This window comes from Mustela nivalis, assembly GCF_964662115.1.
Source record: "Mustela nivalis genome assembly, chromosome: 6".
Lineage (NCBI taxonomy): Eukaryota > Metazoa > Chordata > Mammalia > Carnivora > Mustelidae > Mustela > Mustela nivalis.
In genome coordinates this window covers 16,454,689-16,477,431 of record NC_139025.1, presented here as the reverse complement: position 1 = coordinate 16,477,431, position 22,743 = coordinate 16,454,689, and the positions used below count along the sequence as shown (strand labels likewise).

Here is a 22,743-nt window from a genome sequence, read left to right as displayed (position 1 = left end):
ATTTATAATAATGCATTTGCTACCCCCAAATACTACAGTTACCATGAAATAAGGATAATTTTGTGGCCTCTAACATCATACACAACCACGATGAGCAACCCCAGAGTTAAGATAAAGAGATTCCCCGCTCTTCTCCCACTGCTGCATCACACGGACCCGGCGACGGTCAGTGCTGATTCACACTCATGGACCTGATCGCCCACACCATTTCCGGACTCCCTTACATTTCTTGATCACTTTCTCACAAGCACTATCTCCATTTTGAGTCAGCTTAGTATGTAAGAAGTGATGAATCATAGTGCAAAGGAGCAAGCCTCAGGCTGCATTCCAAACCTAAAATTAAACAAATGCAGACCTCTTCCCACTGAGTAACACCTATAGGCTGTGGCAGATACGTGACCATCCAACTGTCCTCGGAACCAGAGACTACACTGGCGATGGCCATCACTCCATGACACATCTAATGTCCTTGCCCACTTCCTCCCTCCCCTCCCTCATCATACACATGTATCCCTTGAGTTATGCATTATCTCGTACATTATTTAATATTTGTCCAGTGGTCTGAGCCTCTCATTTCTACCTACATCAAGAGTTAAATTGTAGTTCATCAAAGAAAAAAATAGTTTGGGTATAGTTTCTTTGTATAATGTTATACTAAAAAGCAACTAATGAAAGCTTTTTGGTATTTTCAAGCCTGTTTCCTTTTCATCATTTCCCAACTAACTCATTTCAAATGATTTCAATTCCAAGCTCAAATTGCCCTCCAAAGCATGCTAAAGCAAGGTCTAAATTGTTGGGAAAGCTGGAAACATATCCATGTTTCTAACTGGACTTTGAGATTAAAGCTCATGGTATCTGTTAAGTTATTGTAAGGCAGAATGGTACAGTGGTTAAGAGCGTTATGCTCTGGAATCAACTAGACTTGAGTTATAATCTTGACTCTACCACTTACTAAGGAAGTAACAGTAACCACCTAGGGTTCTTCTAAAGACTAACTGAGTTTATATTTGGAAGGTACCATGACAGGCACACATTAAATGCTCAAGACCTACCAGTGTAAAGTCAAGAGTAACTCTATGGTTCTACTAAGTTCTTACTAAGCCTTCATCACGGTGCACAACGTGCCATTCCACTCAGAGCTGCACACCTAAGTCATAATGAAGACACATTAGCTATCAGTGTTAGTATTAAGAGATAATCCCTATTTCTCAAAAGGTTTTAAGGAGTGGCAGCACCTGGCACACAGCAAGGACTCCCTAAATAGTTCTTGAACCATGATAAAAAAAATAGAGAGCACTTAAGATAACAACATATAAACAAACAGAAACAAATAGAAAGAGCACTATAAAGAATTATATTCACAAATATAGGAAGTAAATAGAGTGACCTATTCTCCTGCTACTTCAAAATCTCAAAGAAAACAATGTTGTATTTACTATGGCTAATGTGTTAGAAGAGGATGACGAAATTTGACCTCCATAATCAAATTTGTACCTTAATCAGAAAATGCCAGATCTTTCCCTCCTCAACTTGAATATACTGAATTGGGAAAATACGGCATTTAGTCATGGTTACTGAGGGAGCTGGGGCAAACGCAACTGTGCTCCTCTGTGCTGTATTTCTAGAGGTAAAGAGCACATCCTAAGAAGCCATGCATGTTAGCTGAGAGGCCAAGGTACTTCCGTCTGTAAGAGCTCACGCTTCTCCCTTTGGTATTTCATAAAAGTAACGCCTTTTCTATCCTTTATCCTGTTCTTGTAATGGTAAAAGTTGCTATTTGTAGACACTTTCCAGAGGTTATGACTATAATTGGGAATTTTTAATAAGAGGCCCTCTCCAGTGGGGAAGACAAGGAAAGATGTTTTCATCTGACCTTCACACCTAACTCCACCCACCCCCCCAGTCCCTCACCCACTCCCGTTAGTTCTGTTCACAGACCCTCCGCCTGAGCACTCCCTCCACCCCAACAAATCTAAAAGGAAAGCAGGCAGCAGCCTTGGAAAGAGTTACTTCATCCAGTTGGCTAATAGGTCACATATTCCATGGGAAAGGATCCAGGTATGGAAAAGACAGGATGGTGAGGCCTTGTGTGTAAGGAGAGAGAGAGGAGTATTAACTACATGGTTTGTAGGTCTGAGTTAAAGGTGATAAAATTCCAGTTTTTGGAGTGAAATGGGAATATTTTCCCATTATGTCCACATGCTGCCAGCTCCCCTGGTGCCTACTGGCATCTTCCCAGGCTTCTGTCTGGCACCTTCACCAAATACCTCAAAGAATCAGACTCATTCCAAAGCTGCACTGAGGGGGAGGAGGGAGGCAAAGGGTCCTGCCAAGTACTTTGATCTATGCAGGGGGTCTCTAGGGATTCAGCCCAGGGAGAAGTGGGAGGGAGAAGGAAAGCCTGCCAAACACATTCTCTAAAGACTTGTCACCCTCTATGAGACTCCATCCAGGGAAGAGTTAGGGCACCGGGTTCTCAGCCCCACCAAGGAAAGTTTAACTTTTCTATTCTTTATGATGTTGGTTTCGAAATAACAAATCACTAGAGCAAAAGTGCATTCCAAAAGAAAAACGTCCCAGATGAGCTGGAAATAGATCCTATTCCTTTTGACTCATGTCTAAGAAAATAAAAAGCAAACTTGTACCACAGTTGACTTTCAATAGCAATTCCATTTGGCAGCTAAAACCCAAACCCAAACGAGTGCCGTCTATGAGATTCAAACAACACTGGAGCTCCTGGCACGGAGCTGAAGGAAAAGCTGTCAGACAGGAGCCTTCACGCCAAGGTCAGAACAGAAACAAGAAAAGAGACCTCCAAGCCATATGACCAGGGCCTTCTGTCCCAAGAGACTCAGGGGCAAAAGGCCTCCAGAGGGACTGATCCAGGGCCAGGTAAAGGGACTTGTAGCCTAGGCCTCAGGCTGGAGTAGCTCCTATACCAGAACGAGGCTCAGTAAGGCCCAGTCATCAGTAGTCACCCAACAGTTTTCAGTCCACACTGAATTTAAGGATTTTTCGAGGTGAAAGACCTCTCAGAAAGTTAGTTTGTGTACATGTAGGAAATAGCTCGGACCACATAAAAAGAAAATTTGGGGAATTTGAAAACAGAGTACTTGACCACACACACACACACATATCTACCTCCCCTTCGTCCCTTCCAGAGTCCCACTGGAAGGACAGAGAAGATATTTTTAAAAGAACGAAATGATAACAAAGTTAGAAAACATTTAAAGGAGCCAGTAAGAGACCTCAAAGACAGAAAGCAGATGGGATCAGGCTGAGAAAACAGAGCAAAGGAAGCAAATTACCAGAGGTGAGAATGATCTTCTCAAGGAGCCTCCGAGAAGCTCCAAGCTGGCAGGAAACAAAAATGAGGAGCAGGAGTGGGCCAAGGAACGAAAATCAGATAATTAATTCTTAATTAATTCAGGGGGCTTCCTCCAACACCCAGAGCTTTGCCCTCAGGATAAAACCTAATGATAATACTCTGAGGAGGACATCTTGTGTGGGCAGAGGGATTTGACAGAAGAGTGGAATTTGAGGCCGCTCTATCCCTACAACAGACACAGAGAGGAAAAGACAGGAAAGATAGTGCTGCCCAGAAGGGAAATCACCAGAATCTTCCTCTGTAATTCACAGTTAAGCCTGTTCTGTTTTGGCAGGGCGGCAGGAAGACACATGCTCCTCACTCACACCCACCTGAGGCTCGGCCTGTCAGTCAACACCATTTATCCTCGCACCAAACTGAGTTCGCCTTCTGTCCAGGGAGAAACTTTGCAGGGAATCAGTCCTAAACAAGAGTACCCAAAACCTGAGCCAGCTGTCAGTTTCAGTCAGTCTAGTCTTTAGTTCATAAATACACCCAAGGTCACTGACACTGAGAAAACCCAACAGCAGGGGGCAAAAAAAGACAATCCCAAGAAAACTCACGAAACAAAAGAAAACTTTCAAAAAACTTTCAACTGATATCCTTACTAAGGCCAATACCGCACCCATTAATCCATTAAGCAACAACAGGCTTTTTTTAATTAAAAAAAAAAAAAAAGGCAAACAGAAAGTAAGGATTTCTATAAAATATGATAGCCAACAGAAAAATATAGTAGATAAAATGAATAGTAAAATGGATAAAGTCCAAACTGGTGATCCAGAAAGATCAAGATGAGTGAAAACAGAATTTAATACCAGAGGAAAGTTGACATAAAGGAAAGACCCAGGATGCCTCAAAAATGAGGTCTAGAAGCAGAAACAAAAGCAAAAAAAAAAAAAAAAAAAAAAGGATAATTTTCCCTAAACCAAAGAAAAACACTAGTTTCCAGACTAAAAGGGCTGACCAAATGTCCAGGAGTAAAAATGAGGAAAGACCCAGAGTGAAATACTGGTTCAATTTCAGGATTCCAGGGGTGTCTGGCTGGCTCAGTGGGAGAAGCATGTGACTCCCGGTCTTGGGGTTGTGAGTTCAAGCCCCACGTTGGGTGTAGAGATTACTTAAACAAATAAAACTTAGAAAATTTTTTTCAGAATTCCAATGCTGTGAGGTTACTATTGAGTTTAATTCTTTTTACTCAACTTATAGATAAAGCAGAGAAATGGAATCACAGTTACTGAAGATAGTATAATTGTATAAACTTTCAAAATATAAAAACAATAAAGAACAGGAATGTGGAAGGGAGGGCAGGAGGTTATGTGAATACAATACACATCAAACTGGGGCTTAATAAACACAACGGAAAGCCAAGAAAAGAAACATAAAATCAATTCCATTAGGTTATAAACTACTGTTAAAAGTCTTCTAGGAAGTGAGCCTGGGGTTGAGATTTTACTTTATTTATTCTGTATTTGTTCAACTTACAAACCACTTTTAATAAGGATTTTGCAAAGAATCAAGATACTGACAAGTTTTGAAAAAAAGAAGAGGATGAGGGGGAGGAAGATGCAGAAACAGCATCAAGGATGCCATACCAAACTGAGGTTAATTTCCTCGATGATCTCGAGGGCAGGAACCCACAATTCTCACACTAGAAACTAAATGTATATGCTACCAATTAATGATTGGTACTGAGGAATTAATATGACAATATGCTTCAAGTGGAAAAGGAACCTCTTTTCTGCTGACACCAAAGGCTTCTCTTCCCTAACATTTGATCAACTGACTTTTTAGCCACAGAGTAACTGCTGGAACAGGAAGAGGTTACTGCTGGTAAGGCAACTGACTAGTAGCCAACTCATACCCACCATCGACTCACATGTCTGAATGCAGATTTCAGAAGGGAACACCTATTCTTAATTGAAAAAAAAAATCGTATTAGTAGCTAAGACAAGGGGTGAAACAAGAAAAAACGAGTAAGAAGGCAGGGTAAGGGGGTGCCTGGCTGGCTCAGCTGGTGAAGCATGTGACTCCTGATCTTGGGATCATGAGTTCAAGCCCCACATGGAGTGTTTAAAACTTATTTTAAAAAAAGAAGAAGAAGAAAGAAAGAAAGAAATAGAAGAGGAAGAAGAGAGGGTGCCATCTGCTGCATACTTACATTGTTGATCAGGTAGACGCCCCGCCCCCTAGAAGAGGCCACTGGTTTTACTATCCAAGGTCCCCGGTCCTTTGAATATGAATCTGCTCAAAATATTGGGAGATTAAAAGAGGGACAGAGAGGAAACAGAGAGAAAGAAAGAACAAGAGTTTATTATTTTAAATTTCAACAATGGTTTATCCACTCAGACACCCAAAGAAGTTTCCATATTTCTAAGTGGAGGGCGACCAGGCTAAAATACCTATATTTTTGAACTGGCTTCAAACATCAACACAAAAGCAGAGAGGGGAAGGAAAGGAGGAAGGAGGAGGCAGCAAAACTACACATTACTTCCACCACTTCCCCTCTTTCTTGAATGAGAGGATAAAAACAAAATAAGGCAACTCTCTCATACTGGTCTATGACTATCACGAACAGCCTACGGAAATCTGAGATTCTCTCCTCAGTCAACCCAAAGACCTCTGGAGGCTCCCACTGCAGACAGTGCCACTGGGGGTCAAACACTAGATCACCTGAATTGACAGCATTCCTTAAGTGATTTCTCTTAGCTTGGATGAAAAAAAATCGCTGTCAGTCAAACTGTGTGCAAGTGGCGCAAGAGGACATTAATTTACAAGTGATCGAAAGGTGCCCTTTACTTTTTTTGCACAATACAGTGACTCAACATCTATATACACAATGAAACAGCACAATGGGCATAGTTACCATCTGTCCCCACAGACGGTTACTACAATACTGACTGCCTTCCCTACGCTGTAACTTTCATGTCCGTGACTCGTTTATTTCATAACCGGAAGCTTGTACCTCTTTAATCCCCTTCACCTGTTTCACCGCCCCCCCCGCCCCGCCCACTGCCTCCCCTCTGACAACCACCAGCGTGTTCTCTGTATTGAGGAGCCTTCTCATTTTTGTTTATCTATTTGTCTTGTTTTATAATATTCCACATATAAGTGAAATCATACAGTGTTTGTCTTTCTCTGACACTTTTCACTCAGTGTAATACCGTCTAGGTCCACCCATGTTGTCATGAATGGCAAGATTTCATTCTTTTTATGGCTGAGTCATATTCCACCGTGTATATATACCACACATTTATCCATCGTCTATCAATGGACAGTGAGGTTGCTTCCAGAATTTGGCTGTTGTAAATAATGCAGCAATAAGCACATAACTTTTTGGATTAGTGTTTTCATCTTCTTCCTGTAAATACCGAGAGCTGGAATCGCTGGGTCATATGCTATTCCTATTTTTATTTTTTCAGGAACCTCCACACTGTTTTTCATAGTGGCTGCAGCAATTTACTTTCCCACCAACAGTACTAAAGGGCTCCCTTTTCTCTACAACCTTGCCAATACTTGTCATTTCCTGTCTTTTTGATACTAGACATTCTGCCAGGTGTGAGGTGATATCTCGTTGGGGTTCGGATTTGCGTTTTCCTGATGAGTGATGCGGAGCCTCTTTCCACACGTCTGTTCTTGATTTAACCCTCTCCCGTCTCCTCCGGGACCCCATTCCCTTGTTCATGTCTTCAAGCTCACTCTCCTCTCTGGGGTGCTTCTTCTCTTTTTCTCTAATAATCACCTCTTCCTCCATCCCTGCAACTTCCAGGATCTATTACCTTTGGCCAGAACTCAACCCTGGCTTTACAGCTGCCTGCAAATCACCCCGTGGAAACCTGTAGGCCTCTCAAATCCGTAACCGGCCCCAAATTTCACACTCTTCATCCCTTTTAATAGCGCTTCCTTTACAGTCCTGGTTATGATCCCTGGTGAAAGACGTGCCGAGGCTCCTGGCTGCAGCCATCTTTGGCCCTTGCCTCACTACTCACAGCCAGTTGGTTCACTTTATTCTACCATTCTTTCTTCTCCCTCTCTTCTACTCCAGCTACCTAGCTCAATCCAACTACACTTCTTGTCGTAACCTCCGTCATCACTGTGTTCTTCCCCTCGTGCCCTCCGATTCATTTCACAGTTATTTTTCTAAAAGCTAACCTGTTTGTGCCACTTTCCTTCTCGAAACTCTCCTAGTGCACACACTCAAGTGAGCTGCAGAGGGACAGGAACGCGAGTCATGGAGAAAATGGAAATTTCTGGGTTACAATACGCTAAGGAGACATGACACTAAAGGAAGAGAAGAACTTAAGACAGACATCGTGAAGAAGAGGAAAGTCTCTTTGAAAGAGGAAGTGGTACCAGTAGGTGGGTTTCTCCCCTAAGACATAACCTTAGCAACACAACTAACCTAACAGTGTTGGATCCTTTCCCCACCGCCAAATGAATTTTAGTGCAGAGGTCTTAGATTCTAGACAACTGGTAAAGAATCACTGGCATCCTGGCGAGACTGAAACCGAGAAGACCCTTCTACTGTCACATTGTCCCTGTTCCCCCTTTTCCACAAACACAGTGAGTCCCTGCTGTGGTGTTTGGTGATGACGTCAGTAGGTGATTTGTTTGGGGGACTGAGGAACACCATTTGCCTATAGTAACTGCCCTGGGGCTAAGCATGGTGGCTTTGAGTTATGGCTATATTAATTCCATGTGTTCTGCTGACCTTTTAAATTCATTTTTGTTAAAAAGTAGCACACACACAAGTTTGAATAATACACTAAAGAAGCAATTCTTCCAAAAGACAGGTCATGCTTGAACTGATGGAGGAATCCTAAGTCTTTCCGTCACCTGAAGGAACACTCCCCCCCCATCTGCCTCCAAAGGGTGAACAGAAAAATAAGAAATAGCAGAGAGAGGACAAAGGGAATTTTCATCTCAGATTCCTGTAGACGTCAACAGGGAATTATTGTAGAAGTTAACAGGAGGACATGTGCATCTGGGACATGTGCTAACACATTAACTGAAGTATTTTTATGCTATCATGTTGGCTTATTGCATAATTTTTTACCTTTACTACATAACAATACATCTCAACATAACTTGAAATAAGGAGTAACACTGAACATTATTAAGCACCTATCGCATACCATTCCAAGTGCCTTCCATGTATTAACCTACTTAAACATCACAATACTATGAGGTCAGTACTAGTAATATCCCCATTTTGCAGAGGAGGCAGCTAAGACACAGAGTGCTTTAAGTAACATGGCTAAAGTCACATAACAAAAATTCTTAACTGTAAGTTTTCAGCTTTGCATCCACTGTCATTTTGAACTTAATTCATTTAATTACTAGTCTCTTCTGAGCCATTTCAGAGCCTTCTGTGGGCAAACACTGAACATATCTAATCTTAATGGTCCTCACTTGAACAGGGAGTGCTATCAGAGAAATGGCCTCACCGACGTGAAGCGGGAAATCCCAGAAGATGAACACCCCGCACTGGGCAACCAGACCAGACTGTTATGTCCAACAGGTTAAGAAAATCACAAGTCAGGAAGTCTAGAGAGAACTTCCTCTTCTTCTCTCTGTGCTTCCTAAGGCAGGCGTAGTCTCTCTCCTGGATGTACTGAGAAGAAAGGGATCTATGTGTCTGTCCTTAGACCCTTCTCACAGAAGAGGCCTCTATCACTGGTGGTACTGGGAAACGGACACTGTGCACACACAGCCCCGGGTCTTCAAGCAGTAAGGCCTGGTGGTGAAGAACACGGTCTCTGATGCCAAACCACAGAGTCTGAACCACCGCTGGCAAACTATACAACTTACGGAAAGCTCCTGACCTCTCAGTACATTCGTCTCTTCATCTGTAAAACTGGGAATAACAACGGTCCTTACCTCAGAGTAGAACTGCCACTCAGAAGAGGGCCTAATAGAAAGGAGATGTTCGTTCCATTTTAGCTTTTATTATTGTTACTTTTCAGACTCTTACAAAAGACCTGCTTCCCACCTTCTCTGTACTCACACCTCTTCCATGCACCAGGCCTCCTGATCAGGCTCTGCCCCCAGGGAGAAAAGTCTGAAATAGCCCATTTCGTCTACTTGCACCTGGGGAAGATAGCTGACTTCAAGGCAAAAGGAATTAGAAGGCCCCATTGAGACTAGAAAGCAAGCCACATGCTCCTAGTGAGCTTTACAGGCAAGAGAGTGGACATTTAGATCCCTATTAGGCTAACCCCTGTCAGGATACTCCAACCAGAGTGTGACTGACGGGTACCTCTAAACCCTCACACTAAACAATGTGTGATACTTGTACCTCGTAAGCCATACAAGTCGAGAAATCAAGGTGATAGGAATACTCCTTAAATGGCAAGAAAAAGCAGACAACAAAAAGGAAGCATATATAGTTCAAAGGCAGAAGTATATACACGCTTCCATAGGCACTGACTCTTGCTAGTAAAGAAATGTTCTGTACCAGACGGGCACAGGTGTGACACCCATGTATCCTTCTAGAAATGAGAGCAACAGGCTTACTAAAAATAAACATACAGGGACACAATCACAATGAAAACGGTTTTAAAGTCATCCCTCCAGCTGTTTCACTAAAGAAACACACTGTTTTAAAGATTTGAAAAGCCCTAAGTAGTTACTAACTCAAGGTGGCCCTTGGGGTAAGTCTGCCCCGAGCTCAGTTGCAGGGGTGAGGTGGCGGGGGAGGAAGGGGGCATTCGCAGCCAAGCACTTACTACAGAATTCCGCATACTCGGCTGGCAGAAGGAAGGTCTGAGGGAGGATGTGAAAAGCCTTGAATCCGTGTGTGTGCTGCATTCGGATGATGTTTTTGTAGAGTCGGTCTTTCCGGGTTAGTTCATAGGACCTAAAAATCATAAAAGTTTTCCATTTCAGTAAAGTCTGACTCCGAGGCCTTCCTGTGTTACCACATACTACAGAGTTCGTAGTTCAGAGCTGGAATAGGTACCGAGGACGGTATTACATGAGATCGACCACTCTGTCAACCCCAACGTCTAATAATCATTTTCATGAACTGGATTTCTTTGTTCAGATTTATTCACTGAGGTATAACTGACCTACAGTAAGATTTGCCCTTTTTAGTATATAATTCTATAAGTTTTAACAAACATATACAATTATTTAATTGCTACCACAAATGGTTCTAGCATCCCAAGAAGTCACTTCCGGTCCCTTTGGAGCCAATCCTTCCAGTCCCCTTCTGCCATTGGTAAGTATTCACCTGTTTCCTGTCCCTTAGTTTTGCCTCTTCCAGAAGGTCAAGTTCATGGAATCATATATATGTGTCTTTTTGAGACTGGCTCCTTTCCCCGAGACTGGCAACAACTGAGATTCATCCCTGCTGTTGCCTGCATAAGAAACTCACTCCTTTTTAGGGCTCAGGAGTAATCCATTGCTCAGAAAGACTGCAGTTTCCTTATTCATTTGCCAGTAGATAGACATGTAAGCTCTTTTCAGTTTTTGAAGATTATGAATAAAATCACTAAAAGCATAGACTTTTGTAAGAATGTAAGTTTTTGTATGGACATAAGTTCCAATCTCTCCAGGAATGAGACTGCCAAGTTCAGTAAAATTGTTTAGTAAATTCTATTAGTTATCTATTTTTGCATTATAAATTATTGCCACAACATTATAGCTCAAAACAATGATAAACATTTTCTGTGGGTTTCTGTGGGTTAGGAGTGTTGGGGTAGCAGGCCTGGGTAGTTCTATCCAAGGGCCTCTCATGAGGCTACAGTCAAAACACTGACCAGAGCTGTGGTCATGAGGCTCAACAACGACTGAAGGACCCACTTGCCAAATAGCTCTCTCGCCTGGGGCTGGTCGTTGACAAGAAGCCTCAGTCCCTTCCCATGTGAATTCTTCTGTAAGGCTGACCGAGTGTCTTTGTGACATGACAGCTGGTTTCTCCCAGATCAGGTGATTCAAGAGGGAAAGGGAACAACGAAGAAGCTGCAATGTCTTTAATGACAGCCCCAGAAGCAACAGGCTGTCACTTCTGCCATATTCTATCCATTAGAAGGCACAAAGGCTGGCTTACACCCAAGAACAGAGAAATGAAGCTCAACTTTTTGAAGGCCATGTCAAGGAATTTGTGGACACGTTTTAGAACTAACACATGTGTGAGTATATATTTAACTTTCTAAGCAACTATGACCCAAAGTGGCTGTACCGTTTTGCATTTCCCACTGGCAAAGTTTCCGCCTTCCATTGCACTGAGTCCTGACCGGCACTTGGTGTTGTCTGTTTTTTCTGTTTTGTTTTCAGCCGTTCCAACAGGTAGGCAGTAGTACCTCAAGTGGTTTTAATTCCACTAGTGACTACTGATGTGCAACATCCTTTCACATCTATCTTCTTCAGTGCAGCATCTGTTCAAATATCTTTAGCCCATTTTGCAAAAAGAAGGGCTGTTTATTATTGAGTTTTGAGAGTTCACTATACACTATGGATACAAATTCCTTATCAGATATGAGTTCTGCAAATATCTTCTCCTAGTCTGTGGCTTATCTTTTCATTTTCTTAACAATGTCTTTCAAAGAGCAGACATTTTAAATCTGGAGGAAATCCAATTTATCCATATCTTTCTCCTATGGACTGTGCATTTACTGTTATGTATAAGAAATCTTTATGATTTAAATCCAAGCACATGAAGGTTTTCTCCTAGAATTTTTTACAGTTTTAGAATCATACTGAAATCTGATTCTTTTTGCCAAATGGGTCTTATGAGTATAAAATCTATTCTAAAACAGAATTCAAATATAAAGAAGCAAAAAAGACTGTTTCTAAGTTTGACTTTGATAAATATATTCAAATTTTCAAGGTCCACAAACCAAATACATCAAATAAATTCTAGCTTCATTAGCAGCCTGTTACTATTCACTACTAAAAATAAATGAAACATTTTGGAACACTACATGTTGTATGTTCACTGAGTCACAATTCTTTAGTAGTAGAAAAAAAAAATCTAGATTACCCAAATAATGAAAAAATACTAGTACCCCAACTAACAAGTTCTAAACCCAAAGCATTCTGGGAATTTTTTTACAAAGATATCTAGAGGATGTGACCTTCTGAGAAACATGGCCTGGGCAAAGGTTGGCATACTTGAAAATAGTACCATTCAGGAAAATAAAAGATATGGCTACCTTACCCATATTTAACAGCAGTAATTGTTCAACCTTTGCTATAACTACGCGGAACTTGCATCATCATTAGTAAAACAAGAATCAAGGGTCTGATATGTTTCTCCTAGATAGCGTCCAAGATAGACCTTAATTTTAAACTACAGTGGGCCTACTGGAGTAAAGTCTCAGATCACTACTTTAAGAATCCCAATGACGGGTGCCTGGGTGACTCAGCTGGCTGGGCAGCTGCCTTCAGCTCAGGTCATGATCCTGGAGTCCTGGGATCGGGTCCCGGGTCGGGCTCCCAGCTCCTCGGGAAGTCTGCTTCTCCCTCTGACCTTCCTTCTCCTTTCTCATGTACTTTCTCACTGTCTCTCTCTCACATAAATAAAATCTTAAAAAAAAAAAAGAAAAAAAGAATCCCACTGATAACTAAATTTACATCCTTAGAAGATGGATATGTAAAAGATAAAATGTTAAAGAAAAGCAAGGAAATGACCCATAAGCTTCAGGCAGCAAATGCCACCTATCAGGGAGTACATTCTGGAGTTCTACAGCTGCTACTTCAGTTGGCCTCAGCTGGACTCATGAGCTCCACTACTGGCTTCCAGTCATAGTTTCTTCCACTAATTAAAAACCATCTAAGAATCTTTGCTGTAACCACTAAAAACTTACTGTGTCTCTTCCTCCGTTCTAATTTTTCACTATGATTTCTTAAATTCAAAGGTAGCTTTGATAAGTCTAGGTATCACAAACCCACTGTCCTCCTCATAAATACAGAGAAGAGGCCTTAAATTTCAGATAAGAATCACCTACAAAGTGAATTACTAAAATTACCATTCCTAGGCCCCAGCTCTCGCAATTCTGGGATAAAGCTAAGGATTCTGCATTTTATACAAGTGTCCCAGGTGACTTTGGTACAGATGGTCCACACTATAATGCTGATTTAGTCTAGAATGTAATTCCTAAATCTTCCCAGATATAGATCACCCTAGTGCTTTTTAAATATATAGCTTTCTAGGTATATATTTACCTGGGAAGATTAAGCACCTAGAAGGCACTGATCTATTTATTTATTTTTATTCTGTTCAGTTAGCCAACATATAGTACATCATTAGTTTCTGAGGTAGAGTTCAATGATTCATTCACTGTGTATAACAACACCCAGTGGTCATCACAACACGTGCCCTCCTTGATATTCATCACCCAGTAGAAGGTACTTTTTAAATATACACTTTCCCAGGATATGGTGAGTCCCTGAATCTGCAATGGGATCCATGATTGTATATGTGTGTGTGTGTGTGATTGTCTGTTTTTAGAAAGGATCCTCAGTGATGTTTATCATCAGTTAAGAAATAATGAGGAAAGGACAAGGAAAAGGAATACATTCTCCTATAGATGCCCAATCCTAGTGGTCTCCAAATCCTTCTACTTAATGCCCCCTATACAAATTTTGGGAAACTATGTATCCTTTAGTTGACATCTAAGATTCTTCATCAAAAACTTAAATAGGGGCATCTGGGAAGCTCAGTCAGTTAAGCATCTGCCTTCAGCTCAGGTCATGACTCCAGGGTCCTGGGAGCAAGTCCCACACTGAGCTCCCTACTCAGTGAGGTCTGCTCCTCCCTCTCCCTCTGCCCCTTCCCCAGCTTGTGCACTCTCTTGCTCACTTTCTCTTTCACATAAATAAAATCTTAAAAAAAAAAACAAAACTTAAATTGTCCCAAATGAGCCAATGAATGGTAAATATTATTTTAAAATAAAATCATAACACTACCCTTTTCAGTATATTCAAGGGAACCTAAATAACATCAGGATTCAACAGCCACCATACAGTTTAAAAATATTATCAAAGAGAAGGCTCTTTTCTGTCAGTACATTTTTCACTTTTTTAAAATACACTTCTTACTGGAGGTAATATATATGCGGAAAAGTCTACAAATCACATACGCAAAGCATGATGAATTTTGGTCACCTGTGTGAGCACCCCCAGAAGCTTCCTTCATCCTCCCACACAGGAATTATCCCCCAATCACCCTTGCTTTTAATTCTTCTATGCCATTTCCCCCAGAGAATGGCTTAGCCTCACAGAACATATTTAATGCTTGCAGATCTTTTATATCATAGCACACCTTCTCTACAATAAAATATGCATGTGAATTAATATGCATTATTTTCAATTCCCCTGTAATCATTTGGCTAAAAACCACTTACACTAAATTGACTCTCACTGCAACTACTGTAGTACACGATTCATCAAAACACCATAAATATTATAAATTTTGATTAAAATGCATATTATACCAATGTTCAAGTCTCCATTTTGATAATTATACCAGTTGTAACTGATGTTAATGTTAGAAGAACAAGGTAAAGCATACTGAGTAACTATATTTTTGCAACTTCTCTAGAAGTCTAAAATTACTTAAAATGAAAAGTTAAAAATATTAAGAAAGAGTTGACAATAAGAAACATTTTAGTGCTCGAATTCCTCTTGCATGTGAGTTCAAGCCTTTGGATTGAAAACATGAGAAAAAGAGCAGCAGAAGCCACAAGGGACATTGCATTTAGATAATGGATTATATTTTTTTTTATTATTAAAGATTTTGTTTATTTATTTGACAGAGAGAGAGAGAGATCACCAGTAGGCAGAGAGAGAGGAAGGGATGCAGGCTCCCCGCTGAGCAGAGAGCCCGATGCGGGGCTTCATTGCAGGACCCCGTGATCATGACCCAAGCTGAAGGCAGAGGCTTTAATCCACTGAGCTACCCAGGCACCCCTAGATGACGGATTATTAATGTACTCGAACATGCAAGAATAATACATTCAAGAAGTACTCAAGAGAAGATAGGATTGAATTTATGAATACTGACTGAGCCTAAACTAAGACAGAATTCTTATATACCAACGGGAGTATTTCAGAAACTATTAAAATAAATAATATACTGCTCACATGAATTTGGAATGCAGACTCTAATGTGGGCTATTTCAAGGACTCTTTCAATGCCTATTTAAAACAGATGCATCTGATTGACTTCAATCATCCAGTCACACATTTAGAATATCTTTCAGACAAATCCACATCTTTCAAACAGTGAGGACGAAAATAAAGTTTAAATTACTCTCTGCGAATGAAGCTGAGACATCAAATAAAACTGGAACTTGTTATGAAGACTCAAAACACACATTTATCCCAGATGATGAAGAAACTATTTGACACTGGCCAGGTACTTAGACACAGTGATGAGATATAAGACAACAGAATTGAAAAATCAAGAAAGAAATTTCATGAGATAAAAATGAGAAAAGCCTCTGAAAGTAACTGAAAATGAAGCCTGTTAGCATAAGTACATAAGGATATTTTGTAGGACATAAGCCCTGGAAATAATACAAAACATAACTACTGACCAAATTAAAAAATTTGTACTGGATTTCCTTCTCTTCATTAAATGAGATTTGTTTCTTTCTTCTCTATAAGGTCATCTATCTATCTCTCCATGGTTGAGTATGACTGCCAGAATAAGGCAGGGTTTCAGCATCCGTTTTTGTTTTGTTTTGTTTTAAGATTTTATTTATTTATTTGAAGGACAGAGATCACAAGTAGGCAGAAAGCCAGGCAGAGAGAAAGGAAGGGAAGCAGGCTCCCTGCTGAGCAGAGAGCGGGGCTCAATCCCAGGACCCTGGAATCATGACCTGAGCTGAAGGCAGGCTTTCACCCTCTGAGCCACCCAGGTGCCCCTTTAGCATCCGTTTTATTCCTATTTTCTTTTTCGTGGATGAAAACACTAAGAAACTCTGGTCACAAAAACAGTAGCTAAGACTTCTCCAATGTTTACGATGTGACAGGCGTGCACTGTTTTAAACATCTTAGATCCTAATAGGTTAAATCCTAACATCAGTTATACAAAGTCTGTCTTAGCAACATCTTTTTACCAATGAGGAAACTGATGTTCAGAGAGGTCATGTTTGGTGGTCACTCAGCAGAGCTGGGATCTAGGCCCAGGTAACTGATTACAGAGCTCATGCTTCTAGCCACTAGGCAGCATTGCCTCCCTAGGCTGCCATTAACAATGTGATTGGAAGGAGTTTTCTACAGCAATGACATTCAATTCTCTGAACTCCTCCCTAGTTCTGTGTCAGAAAGTCACAAGATGATCTATCATTAAAAATTCAAATTAATGGTCTACCAGCTAACAAACTATGTCCTCCTTTAGTTCCATTAAAAGTAAGGAAATGGAAATCACCATCGTGATGGTTTCTGTTGCTTGGTCATTTGTCCTTGTCAGAACTGAATTTGACATCATGGTTTTTTTGTACTTTTGTTTAGAATCCTGAAAACTGTCTGCACCCAAGGACAATGTTTGCACCATATGAAGATTCTAAGGGGGCCACTGTTAATAAAGGGGAAAACAGTAACACTGGAAAAAGGAGGTGAGAAGGGAGAAACCATCCATATGAAGGGCTCTCAAGCTGTGCAATTTTAGGAAAGAGAACCTATGGAATTTACAATCCAGAAACAGTTTCCTTCAGAACCATCCATGTCTACATAGTCCAATACACGCTTATGGATGTGAACACCTCAGTTTGATCAGCAGGCTGCTGCCCTGTATCACAGACTTCTTTTTTTAAGGACATTAATTATCTCTACTGGCTACATGCCCAATGTCAGGCACCTTTAAATGGAGCAAAGTAGCTACAAGAGCATTACCTGGGAAAGTGATTAACCTTTTGTGCTTCAGAGAGTGTGCGAAGTAAGAAGGGCTTCAGGTGAGATCCCGTCCACATTAGGTTATAGTCAGTGCTGCTTGGGTGAACCTGAGGGCAGATAAAAAGATAAAACATCAGAGATAGCCTCTCTCCAGAGAGAGAGACAGCAAGAAAGGCCATAGAAATTTCTCACGTGCAGAGCACAGTGGGCGCCCAGTTAGTATGTGAGCCTAATAAAATAAAATCTGAGTATAAAGAACATGGGGACGATCAAGTTTAAAGAATGGGATAGTTGGGCAAATCTCAAATGCAGAAAGTAGAAAAAATGAATCCTTCTAAAGCAGTCTGTTATGTCTCTTAACATTCTTGCATATCAAAGTATGAGAAGAGGGCTCAACCCCACAACTCCTTTCTCAGGGTGTCCTTATATCCCTGCAGATGATGGATATAAAGTACTGATCAGAACTAAAACCCTGTGGTGGCAAACCAACTTAGACTATACATCCATTCATTAATTCCTAAGAATTCATTTGTTAATTATGTACTTGATGCCTATGATGGGATATGTACCATGTTAGGCCCTGGAGATAAAACAACAGGACAGGATATGAACAAGTAACAGAACTTCCTCAATTACTCTATTTCAAACCTCAACCCAAGGTAAGGGGCTAACAACTAGACTTTTATCAATTTATCAAAATGTCTACAGGGTAAGACTATCCAACATTTTTGTCTGTCCCTTTGATATCAATATCCCAATTTTCCCAATTTTGGGGGGGAATAACATACTACTTAGTTTCAAAAGACTGCTAGTCACACTACCCTCCCCACTTACAAGGTGTAGATCCATGACCCAAGCTGGACCAGCGGTATTATCTCCAGAATGTGATTCTTCGGGGACGAAGGGCACAAGGACAGTGAGAGGAGCTGAGTCACATCTGTAGCAGTGCCTTGAGGAGACAGTCCTGATTCCTATTTCCAGATCCCCAGGATTTGTCCTAGGCTCTCTCCTTCCAAAGGCCTGCCTTCTCAACCCTTCCTCTGATTCTGCTCCCTATGCTGTATATACCTTACCCACAAATCCTTTTTGGTTTAAGTTAGGCAGCCTCTGTTTCTGTTGCTTGCAATCAAAGCACCTTAATTAGGTATCAGATGATTCCTTAGGGGCAAGTCTGTCTCCACCCCAACCCAAAAAATCATAGCAAGAAAAATGTTTGGGCTTTTGTTTGCTTGTTAAAAGAGAGAAAGAGGAGAGAGAGAGGGAGAGAGAGAGAGAGAGAAATCTTGTGAAAATGTTTTCCATGTATTTCAAGAGAAACTGACAGAGCCACTTGGAAATCCAGTGCAAGCTTTGCATTATCACTAAGCATAGGTCCCATGAACCTTCTAGAGCTGTCCTCTTAACTGGTAGTCAGGGGGTTAGGATTTTCAGCTTTGCAGCAGATCAGGTGAGATAGTAAAAATGAACTTACTTCATGAAATCCATGGGCTGTCAGAATGCTGCGTACCAGGCGACTATCTGTTCGCACAATTTTGTAAGACAAATGATAACGTTCTAAAAAAAAAAAAACAGAGTCAAATTCAGTAACCAGAAAGTTAATTGAAGAGACAAAACTGAACTGTGTGACTTAATTCTTAATTATACTCAAAAATATATACTGCTCCCCTCACACTACTATGAGCGGGCTGCAGATCATTTTGGACTAAGGGTTCTTAACGTGAGGTTCACTGGGGGTTGTAACATCTTCATTTCCACTGCTAGTTTACATTTAACATGATCTGCAGTTATGAATGTAGGCACAAGACAGAGCAGTGGTAGCAAACTCCTGTGACCCTGCCTCCTACATATACTAGGTGTTTTAATATTATTTTACAGTTGTTACGGTTATCTCACAATATCACTTCTCACAGTATTTAGAAGTTACAGTTAATGAACAGACCTTCCACGAGATCATGTTATTTAATGCACAAATAAAAATGCATATATGTCACAAATTTAGCTTCTCAGAAATATTTTGGTAACTCCATGTCAATACAATTGATTCTGTTTATAATCCTGTAGATTTCTTTATACACTTAAAACACATTATTCTGACAAAAGACCCACTGGCTTCCCCACCCCTTACACATTTGGTCCACTGCAGAAAAAGGCTAAGAACCCCTGCTCTGGACAGCCCTCTGTGTGTAGTGATGCTGCTTACCAGTGTATCTTAGGCCAGAGATTGTAAACTGGGGATCCAATCTACAGATAGAGTTTGTTAATTTCTCCCTGTGTGTTATTTCTCAATAAAACTGAATTACCGACCTTTTGAAAGTACTGGGATTTGTGTAAAAATCTAGATTTCTGGACCCCTCTTGAAAACCCCAGCATCCCTGGGTAGCTCTCTTTGCCAGGGCAAGAGTCAACAGGGAAACACCAGTGCTCTCTTCAGCACAGGCTCTGGCACTCTAGTTCAGCACAGTCCCCACCACAGTTTCCTGCCAGGCTCTACAAGCATAGTCATTGCTCCCTAAGACAAAAGTCTGTAATCACGTGAGATTTCTACATATCCCCAAAGACTAACATTTATTCTGGCCCCTTAAAGGTAATCTTTCTATGCATCCCTACAAATTGAGAAAATTAGCCAAGAATTCTACAGAACAATTATTATTATTATTCTTTAACGAAGGTAATCTCTATGCCCAGTGTGGGGCTCAAACTCATGACCCTGAGAGTCACAGGCTCCACTGGCCAGGTACCCCATGTGCAGAACAACTTTTTTAAAGGACTACATACTGAACACTTTCCGAATGAGAATAATACAGAAACTTATGAACAGGCCTTAGAACAAAATTCAGCCTTCAGAAAGAGACACATCTTTTCATGAATTTATGTGAAAATCTCCATAAATCCCTGCTGCTACTTGCCCAGCCCTGGCAGGAACACCATGCAAAGCAGACACAGGAAGAAAACAGAATGAAAAGGCCAGACACTCCATACTTCTCATTCTTGTGGCAAACTTTAAAGCCCAGTTACAGGGTTTCCCCAGTGATTAATCACTATTACATTGCCTTTGCAATACTGTCATAAGAAAGTTTAGAGTCCTAGGTGTTGGTTTCGGCGCAGAGTAGAAGGTAAGAAATGGTGCCCTGCTTAAGAGCTTGTCTTGTGACTCCAAGGTGGGGAGGGAAAGCACAAGACAGGCCTGGGATATCTTTTCTGTCAAGAAAGAGGAAAGTGCTCAAAAATGGCTATGTCACAAGGATCCCAGTGGCCAAATTTAAGACAATTTCAACACAGATATGAATATGACAGAGATAAACTACAATTCCCTTCCCAATGAGTCCACACTGATAAGAAGGTAAGAAGGTATCCTGGTTTTCTATCACTGCTAAAATAAACTACCACACACTTGGCAGCTTAACCAATATTTCTGATATTTCTGTAGATCAGGAGTCTGATACAGCTGTCAACAAGGCAAGACTGGGACTACATTCTTTTCTATAGGCTCTGGATGGGTCCATTTCTACTCCTTTTTCAGCTTTTAGAGGCTGCCCCCGATCCGCGGCTTAGTTTCCCTCCTCTATTTTCAAAGCCAGCAATGGCAGGTCTAGTCCTTCTCATATAGCATCTAGCCTCCTCCTACTTTTTTTTTTTTTAAGATTTTATTTATTTGACAGAGAGAGAGAGCACTTGCACACTAGCGGCAAGCAGAGGGAGCAGCAGACTCCCCACTGAGCAGGGAGCCTGAAGCGGGACTTGATCCCAGAATCCTGAGATCATGACCTGAGCGGAAGGCAGACGCTTAAATGATGAGCCACCCACCGATGTGCCCTGCCTCCTCTTACTTAAAGGGCCCTTCCTTGTAATTAAGGTCAGCTGATTAGCAACCTTAATTCCACCTACAACCTCAATTTTCCATTGCCATGTCAGGTTCTGGGGACTAGAAGGTAGAGATCTTTGGAAGGACCATTATTCTGCCTCCCATGGAAGGGAAAGCTCTTCTTTACAGAAAATCCAGCTAATAAATACAGAAGGAAAGAAACAGAAAATCAGCATTTTATAAAAACCGTAAGAGGAAGTAGTTCAGACTAAAAGCAATACCCATGGGTGAGAGACTATTGGGAAAGAGGATATCCATGCATCTCAAAACATCACTCCAGAGAATGCTTGTAACAAAGAAGAAAGGCACCCTTCCAATAAGCCAACCTGGTGAACAATATCTCAACCAAATGATGAAATCTGCCATCACCAGTAATGCAGTACAATGACATCACATCCTTCCTAATGTGATACACTGAGGAGGACACAACTGCACTAAGTGATAGTCTTACAAAATTTTTAAACCTGAGTCTAAACACACAGAAACAATCAGACAAGCTCAAACTTAAGGACATCTGCAAAGCAGCTAGTTGGGAAATCTCTAAACATGTCAATGCCATGAAAGACACACACACACACACACACACACCCCAAGTCTGGGAGATTAGAAGAGAAATATGAAAACTAAATATAATCTTTGATTTAGTCCTGGATTCTGGAAAAAAAAAAAACAGCTATAAAGATCAAAAGGGGTAATGCGCATAAGCACTGTATGCCAGAGTATTTTACCAATGGCGAATTTCCTGAGTGTCCCTGTGGTACTGTGGTTATGCGGAGGATGCGCCTGAGCTTAGGGACACAACTGCTGAATAAGGCGTTAAGGTATGAAGTATCTGAACTAATTCTCAAATGGTTCAGAGAGAGACAAGAAATATGACAGAACATTACCAGGTGGTGAGCGCATGGCAAGAGTATACACACATTCAATGAATGTGCTATCCTTACAGCTTGTCTAAGGGTTTTTAATCTTTTTAGAGTGAGTGTTTAGAAAGTGAAAGGAAATCAGGACTCTTCGTTATGATAACCACGACCACTGACATCTCCATTTCTGCACATGCAAAAGCCAAAAGCATCATCCGTGCTGGAGATCAGAAGTGTACCTGAATCCATGCCTGCTCAGCAATGCTCACCTCACAGTGCCAGGCCATGGGGAAGGGAGTCACTAAGGCAAGCAGAAAATCAGACAATGATTATCCGGGGACTGGGGAGGAAAGGGAGATTTGATAAGAGAAAGAATATGTCTCTGGAGTGGAACTGCCAAGGGCTCAAATCCAGGCTCTACTACTTCCTGCCTGTAATAGTGAATAAGTTATTTCTCTACGGTCAATTTCCCTCCTTCTCAAATGGGGTTGATAATAAAGGTACTTACCTCATGGGGTAGGAGTAAGCACTGCATCAATGACCAAGTGTAAAACTTTTAGGACATTTGTTGCTACGTAGTAAAAACTTTTTTCTTTTTTTTAATTTAAATTAGCCAACATATCGTACATCATTAGTCTCAGGTATAGTGTTCAATGATTCATCAGTTAGTTGCATGTAACACCCAGCGCTCATAATAAAAAATTTTCTTAACAGTAAAAATCATTTTAAAAAAAAGTAAATATGTGGTAAAATAGCCATAATATATAGTGTCATGCATAAATTATGCATTTGACATAGCAATTTTAAAAATA

The 22,743-nt window shown here is 40.9% G+C and overlaps 1 protein-coding gene across 50 annotated transcripts in view; it reads right to left on the bottom strand.

Annotated features, from left to right (window-relative positions):
* TTLL5 (tubulin tyrosine ligase like 5) overlaps window positions 1-22,743 on the bottom strand; it is a 285,101-nt gene that overhangs the window by 247,611 nt on the left and 14,747 nt on the right. For all 50 annotated transcript variants that reach the window (XR_014312440.1, XR_014312441.1, XR_014312442.1 and 47 more), the window contains exons 4-7: window positions 18,681-18,763; window positions 17,210-17,316; window positions 10,093-10,223; window positions 5,526-5,608 (exon numbers count right to left, since the gene is read on the bottom strand). Coding sequence is in view for 26 of the 50 variants with exons in the window: in XM_082733575.1 (XP_082589701.1) it covers window positions 5,526-5,608; window positions 10,093-10,223; window positions 17,210-17,316; window positions 18,681-18,763 (404 nt within the window). In the remaining 24 variants the exon portion in view is untranslated. The remainder of the gene's footprint in view (window positions 1-5,525; window positions 5,609-10,092; window positions 10,224-17,209; window positions 17,317-18,680; window positions 18,764-22,743) is intronic.